At 30.0% G+C, this 7,868-nt stretch overlaps 1 protein-coding gene across 2 annotated transcripts; it reads left to right on the top strand.

The window, feature by feature from the left end:
- Positions 1-217: 217 nt before the first annotated feature.
- On the top strand, positions 218-7,496 carry LOC146935482 (cysteine-rich receptor-like protein kinase 10). 2 transcript variants are annotated; one of them, XM_085750674.1, is made up of 8 exons: positions 218-707; positions 872-1,272; positions 4,731-4,856; positions 5,261-5,430; positions 5,541-5,751; positions 6,436-6,673; positions 6,787-6,937; positions 7,092-7,496. In XM_085750674.1, exons 1-8 carry the CDS (start codon positions 328-330, stop codon positions 7,398-7,400), a joined length of 1,986 nt encoding a protein of 661 aa, XP_085606800.1. In that variant the 5' UTR covers positions 218-327; the 3' UTR covers positions 7,401-7,496. The 2 variants fall into 2 exon arrangements, with proteins under 2 accessions (XP_085606800.1, XP_085606801.1); XM_085750675.1 differs by lacking the exons at positions 218-707; positions 872-1,272 and adding an exon at positions 3,884-4,232.
- Positions 7,497-7,868: the final 372 nt, after the last annotated feature.

Below are 7,868 nucleotides of genomic sequence, written 5' to 3' on the forward strand. Positions count from 1 at the left end.
ATTTTCAATATATAAACATCAATGTAGTGTTTCTATTAAACAAATTTTTATTTTATATGTAAAACACCATTCAATATTTGCTATATGATTATAAAATTAACGAGATCATGAATTTTAAAAAAGACGATTATAAAATTTTGCTGAACTTCGATTTTTATATATTATTAGTATATTGTGGAGGGATACACTAAGAGGCAGAAACCTCCGGTACCAAGTCATTTTGAATGGTCCAGGCTAAACACCTCAATGATTAACCTCAATTCTTGAATATAAACTTCAACTAGCTAGAACATATTGCTATGACAATCATTTCATCACAAAATAAAAATGGCAAAGAAACTCATACTCATTTCCATCATTAGATTTATTAGCATCATCACCCTTTTCACAAAACCAATTGCACAATCACCAAATTATGTAGGTGATGATTGCCACAACTCAACCGAACAATCTCTTACAGCTGCATACAAATCTAACCTTAATAAAGTCCTCTCACTTCTTTCCTCTGATGCTATTGTAAGTAAAGGATATAATCACACAAGCATAGGAGAGAACACAGTTGATGCTGTCTATGGTCTCTATGATTGTAGAGGTGATGTCACAGGATCATTTTGTCAATTTTGTGTCTCTACTGCTGCTTCAGATGTTCTTCAACGCTGTCCTAATAGAGCTTCAGCTGTTATATGGTACAACTTTTGCATTTTCAGGTACGTACTCATCGAAACGAATCCAACATCTTATATAGTATTGTTTATCTTTGTATAAAAAATATTGTCAAAGTATGTCAAGTCAATAATGCATATTGTCAAATAGTCATCTAATATAGGACGGAGGGAGTATAACTTAAGATTTCTAATATGTCTTTGAGTAGGTATTCCAACCATAATTTTTTTGGAAACCTCACAACAAATCCATCATGGCAAAGGCCAGGGTCAAAAAACATCACTAATCCACGAGAACTTGATAAAGCTGAGGATAATATGCAAAGTTTAATAAGTGAAGCTACTTTGGAGACCAATAAGTTGTATGCAATGAGGGAGTTCAATTTGAGTAATAGTCCTATTGAAAAAAGATATGGATTGGTGCAGTGTAGTAGGGACCTTAATGAAAAACAATGTAATCAATGTTTGAAGGCTATGCTAGACAAACTTCCTAAATGCTGTGGGACAAAAATTGGTTGGCAGGTTCTTGCTCCAAGTTGTTTGATGAAGTATGATGATTTTATGTTCTACCAACTTACTTCTGCAACTTCTGCTCCTTTGCCAAATCCAGGTTTGTATGATTCACTTTTTTATTCTTGTTACAAGTTTGTTTCTCTTGTTTCTTCTTTCTTTCAATTATGAAGATATTAAAACATCATTTAAAATACTCTAGTTTTATAATCTAGACTAAAATCTTTTTTATTTTTGAGGGGAGACTGAAATGCATATTGACTAGCATTGTGTAGATATCAAAGATGAAATATATATTTTTTACATTCTTTTTTTTTTTTGGTGGTGATATTTTTTATGTTCTAAAAAAGTGCGTATATTTTTCTTTACGAATAGTTTATTTATAAAAGAATTGTTTTATACTTACGTTGTTTTGAACATAATTTTTTTTAATTAAAATCTGAATTTGAGTGTTGTGGATAGAAAATTCTTGATTGAGACAAAACACTATACTAAAGATGATAAATTAGGTTAAATATCTACTATCAAAGATATTTCACAACAATAATATCTATATCTATATATAAAAAGATTATATTATTTTAGATTGATTTTTTATTTTCAATCATACACTTCATTTAAATCTTTAATTAATTAAAGAAATTAGTTAAATTTTATTACATTATGAACAATTTAATTGTGGTATATTCTAAACAATGATAACCAAACACAATAAGATAAAAATTCAATTAAACGCAATAAAAAAGCTGAAAGACAGATAGGTTAATGCTTCTTGACGTATTGATTATAAAAAGTTATCTTACTCTTTTCAAAGTTAAATATTTGCACATGGTTGAAAAAATAATGTTCAAAATGGTTAACCTAACACTTTCTAAACCTTAAACTCAACATATAATGACTTTTAAAAGGTAATAAAGAAAAGAAAAATGTTTAATTTACTTCAAAACAAAGGAAAATATCTGTATAAGCTTTTGACTCCAACGACAAGTAAATACCAATCAACAAAGTTTTTTCCAGTATAATAGTTAATGTTCCTGTCAATATTAACTTTTTTTTGACAGAGTCAATATTAAGTTCAATAACTTATTATAAATATATCCCTAAAAAAAAACTTATTATAAATATAAATTATCATTCCTATTTTCTTCTAGAGTTTGTGTTATTTGAACAACCATTTAGGTGACAATTTTTATGACAACCATAAATTTACAAAGAAAATGAGGTATTGACACAAAAACCAAAACAATAGAGAGAGAAAGTAAAAATATAATGTGAATATGAGAGAGAAAGTTGTCACAAAAGTTGTCAAAAAATGGTTGTACAAATATCATTTCTCTTTCTTCTAAATCATTGTCAATGGATTGGTTGTCTTTTTTTCTTTGTGATGAAACTTTAGGTTGTCTATGAAGACTATATGCGCTTGACTTTTCAAAATAACGATGGTTGTTCTCTATAGATTTTGAACCTATTTGTTATAGTTCTTTTTAAGAAAAAAATCAGTATTTTTTAAAAAAGTAATCATTTTTAAGAGTATTGTATCCGTTTGTTATAACTTTAAAGAAAAAAATTAGAATCTACAAAAAAAATTTAAAAACAGCTTCAAATGAGAAGTTGTTAAGACTTAAGAGTAGCTTCTCAAAAAATTGAATTTTTTTTAGAGAAGAGAGAAAATATGGTTCAAAAGATTGAACTAATTTTGTAACAAAAAATATCTTTTATATAGTTGTATCCAAACAAACTAACGCAAAAACTGATTTTTATTACGGTAAACAAACGCAAAAATAGATTCTCATTTTTCATAAAATCTCTAAAATAAATCTCTAAATTATTTATGTTAAAATCACTTTTATTTTTATCCGTAACAAAAGGGCCCTTTGTGTTGCTCAAAACAGAAAAAATAGTGTATAAGATAGCTTTTGATAGGTTATCTAAAAATTTAGAGAGTAAAATATCGTGCACTACGATTTTTTTTTTTTGGTGATAAAATAGTGTTATACGATGTTAAAAGCTCATTTGTTACATACTCTCTCCGGTCCTATTTATAAGAAAAAATTGATTAGGGTATTTGTAATAAAGGGGGGTTGCACTTGACAGTTAACAATTTGATTGGTTTAATTTGAGAGAGAGAGAGAGAGAGAGAGAGAGAGAGAGAGAGAGAGAGAGAGAGAGAGAGAGAGATAGTGAACAAAAGAGTTAGGCCAATATCTTGGTCACTAAATCTCTTCAACTGTTACTGTCCCTCGATGACTCGGTGAAGTCCATAACCCTCAAAGGTTTAAGAGCACCATAGTAAGTAACATCTATCATTAGTTTATGTCTAAATCTAATCAATAGTAAAATGATTAAAATAATTCCAACCAACAAAGTTAGAGCTAATACTCATTGTGACTTAGATCAATTTATGGACATCTGAAGATGCATGAAAGACATTAAAAACAATATTAACCGAATATAATAGCAAAGTAATCGGCTGAATAATCATAGAATAATTTAAAGTTACATAATCAAACAGTTACAAGGAAGTTCCTCTTTCATGACCTAACCTATATAAATAGATATGAATAAGAAAACATGATAAAAGGATCATCAATTGATGATTTCTTCACTTCCGAATGGCTTCGGTCGCGCCAATCCTTCCAAAATCGTGTTTCTAATTTCATCTGCTCGTCAAAAAGTGTTTTTCCATTGACCTAGGTGCCTAATATTTATAGGCGAGTGTTTCCCTAATTTTTAGGGTAAGTTGGTTCACGATGCGAGATAGGCAGTGAGCTTTCTTTTGGTATGCCATTCTATTCTCACGATGCGGGTTTGTAGCGCACAATACGAGATATATAGTAGCGATCACATTGATTTCCAATTTTGTCAAGCGATGCGGGGTATGTAGCCTGCGATGCAAGATTGACAGTAGCTGACTCCTTGGTTTCTTCATTTCTTGCTTCAATTCTTCTCACAAGAACGCCCGTAATGACTATGCCCCAAGTATCATTAGTGATAAACTTGGAAGAAAAGCACAATACGATTACCGATTGTTTGATTCAGATGAGTTTCCATGGCTTCAAGGTTTTTTCCTTTCTTTTGTCTTCTCATGACTTTTTGAATGATTTCTTTATGAAACACGACTAAAACACATGTAAACTAACTACTTTATCTCTAAAATGACTCTAAAAGTGGACTAAAAGCCCTTTATGATTTCTTGTCATCATCCAACATTTATGATGTATTAACTAATTATTAATATTATTTTTATAAAAATAAAATAAAAAGTTTTCATATCATAAAGAAGCATTATATGGGTGGGGAAATTCTAATATGGTCACAAGACCAAACAAATAGTGTTTGGTCACACACACATAAACAAGTATTTTTTTTTATGATGAAAAGAAACTTGATAAAAAAATAATTAAAATTTTTGAAGATAATATCTTCATATGAGTGTGCCCAAAGACTATTTATTTGGTCTTGTGACCATGGAAGAATAGCTCGGGATGGGTATATATATATGAAAAATATTTGGTGAGAAATGTGACATGTTCATCTTTGCTATTGTTGCACTTACAGCCGAGGAAGGAGGTTCAAGTAAATCAAAGACCTTGATCATCACTATTGTCATTGTGTTGGTGGTGGTACTTGCACTCATAAGTTGTTGCATCTTCTTCATATGGAGGCGGAATCGCTCAAATAAAGGTAAGTAATAACACAATTTGTAAAGTACTTATTTATAATTGAAAATTCTGTAAACTCATTTATGATCACAACACTACTGCAGAAATGATTTTTTACATCAGTTGGAAATGATTTTTCACATCAGTTTTGCAACCAATGTAAGAAGAATTTAACACTTAACAAGTTCTTTTAATTTGGTAATAAATATATAAATCTTAGATCTTTCATAAACAATGCTTGTCTTGGATCATAAGAAAAAATATATATGTGTCATGGTTTCTTATATTTTTTGACATTGCCAGTGTCTATGTATCTGTATCGATCCTCTATAAAAAATTATTTGTATCAATATCGTGTCCGGTATTCATATATTTCACATATAGTAATAAGGCAAAATTCAAATTAATAAAAGTTTCTTAATATAGATGGAATACTATCAGAGACAATTCCTATATCTCATCATGGTCATATTCAAGGAGAGGATTCATATAATGCTGACCTCCCAATAATCCCTTTAATTTGGATTCGACAAAGCACTAATAACTTTTCAGAATTATGTAAACTAGGAGCAGGTGGTTTTGGTCCTGTTTACAAGGTACGTTTGAATATGATCATTTAGCTCATTAACAAGCATGTATAGTTTTGCTTAATCAAAGTTGCCATAATTTATTTTGGTTATTTTCTTTCTTTTTAACATTATTTCAGGGTAATTTAGTAGATGGAACAGAAGTTGCAATCAAAAGGCTGTCTACAACATCTGGTCAAGGTTTAGAGGAGTTCACAAATGAAGTAATCTTTATAGCTAAGTTGCAACATAGAAACCTTGTGAGACTTTTGGGTTGTTGCATTGAAGATAATGAAAAGTTGCTTGTATATGAATACATGCCAAACTCTAGCCTTGACTTTCATCTATTTGGTATGTTTTAATATACTTAATTCCTTTCTAGAAGTAATTTTTTTGTGTGTGAATTAAATATTTTCTACGTGCAATTGCAGAGACTAATTTCTTGAGTCAAGTAAAACCGTTATATGTGACAAAGCTCTCCCTAAGTTCTTTTTAAGGCTTCTATATATGAATCATATATATTCTTTCACATCCATCAAAATATAATTACTAGTATATATTGCATTTTGGATGAAATGTTAATATGCAAACCTTTAATTCAGTCTTTAAACTATCATTCTCTTCGCTATTTTCTATACTATAGAAACATTATAATTAGTCTCAAAACTATTATTAATTTATCAAATTAATTCCACAATTGCTTTAAAATAAGAGAAAAATGATGGTTTACAAACTAACTTGATGAATTAAAAATAGTTTAGGAAGTACTTATTATTACCTATAGTTCATGGACCAAATGGAAGACAGTGTGATAGTTTGTGGACTAAATTGACGGTTTATTCAATTGTTAATACATTGAAGGAGATTGCTTGCAAATAAAGTTATGAAATATGAATTGAGAAGAAAGATAGTGATTATTTCCTCTATAAATATTTTCCTCAATAACACAACTTCCTTGCTCAAGTTTTATTACTTGTTCTATGCTCCACCCATTTTTTGTGTGAAATAACCTTTTCTTTGTAACTTGAATGTTAGATGAAGAAAAAAGAAAACTTCTAGATTGGAAGTTAAGACTGAACATTATCAATGGAATTGCAAAAGGACTCTTGTATCTTCATGAAGACTCTAGACTTAGAGTAATCCATAGAGACCTAAAAGCAAGTAATGTTCTCTTAGATCAAGAGATGAATCCAAAAATATCTGATTTTGGATTGGCAAGGGCATTTGAAAAAGGTCAAAGTCAAGAAAACACAAGAAGAGTTGTGGGCACATAGTATGTGTTATTTTTGTCAATTCTTTCAATTCAAGATGTAATTAATTGCAAAAATTAATATGCTAAATTGATCTACATTCTAATTAGTATTATGTTGATTTAATTTTGTGCAGCGGTTACATGGCTCCAGAATACGCTATGGAAGGGTTATATTCAGGGAAATCAGATGTTTTCAGCTATGGAGTTCTTTTATTAGAAATAATTTGTGGAAAAAAGAATGGTGGATTCTATCTCGAAGAACATGGTCAAAGTCTTCTTATATATGTGAGTTTTTCTCCTTTCATATTTGTTACTAATTAATTGGTCAGTAAAAGAAGTTAGTAATTAATAGGGTTTACTATATTATTGATTTCATTAAAATGATTAAATTATTTTTCTTTCCAAAAATGATCATTTTTTTGTCTCTATATGCATGCAGAGTTGGAATCTTTGGTGTGAAGGAAAAAGTTTGGAACTGTTAGATCCAATACTGAAAAATACATACATAAGCAATGAAGTTATGAAATGCATACACATTGGTTTGTTATGTGTACAAGAAGATGCAGTGGATAGACCAACCATGTCCAATGTTGTTGTCATGCTAGCAAGTGACACAATGGCACTTTCCAATCCTAAACATCCTGCATTTTCAGTTGGAAGACAAGTAACTGATGATCAAACAACATCTAAAGTTTCCAAAGATCCTTCTGTTAATGAAGTTACAATATCAAATGTTTTTCCTAGGTAGAGGATATATGTATATCATAAGTTTTGGACTGAAACTTCGTACGATCAAAACTTTCACATTACGACTTTGGCAAATTAAAAATTGAAAATTTCAACAGTTGGATTTTGATCGATGATTTATATCACTAACTACGTTGAGTGACTATAGAGAATCGTTTCCAAAAAAATACTTCAACATATGCAAATTGTAGAACCAATTATGTCAAACATGTTCTGTTTTATAATTGTAACTCTAAAAATGTAACACAAGCTCATGGACAGTTGACTCCTCTGCTAATCAACTTTACCCGTGTGTTACTTGTGATGATCCACATGAGGATAGCTACCACATATTTTTTCATTGCAAGACAACCATAGATGTTTGGAATGCAGCTAATGTTTGGCATTTGATTGCACCATCCTTGAATCAGTTTCATAATGCGCCAGACATTATTTTTAATCTATTGCAAAGGTTGTCGGCAAGTCAAGT

This window comes from Medicago sativa, chromosome 3 (assembly GCF_051527215.1).
Source record: "Medicago sativa cultivar Bolivia chromosome 3, Bolivia_mono, whole genome shotgun sequence".
Taxonomy (NCBI): domain Eukaryota; kingdom Viridiplantae; phylum Streptophyta; class Magnoliopsida; order Fabales; family Fabaceae; genus Medicago; species Medicago sativa.

Excerpts from the sequence above, each read along its gene's own strand:
- LOC146935482 (XM_085750674.1), top strand. The coding sequence starts at position 328 with ATGGCAAAGAAACTCATACTCATTTCCATCATTAGATTTATTAGCATC. Across the intron at positions 6,674-6,786 it reads AGAAGAGTTGTGGGCACATA|CGGTTACATGGCTCCAGAAT; the intron begins GTATGTGTTATT and ends AATTTTGTGCAG. Across the intron at positions 6,938-7,091 it reads GTCAAAGTCTTCTTATATAT|AGTTGGAATCTTTGGTGTGA; the intron begins GTGAGTTTTTCT and ends ATATGCATGCAG.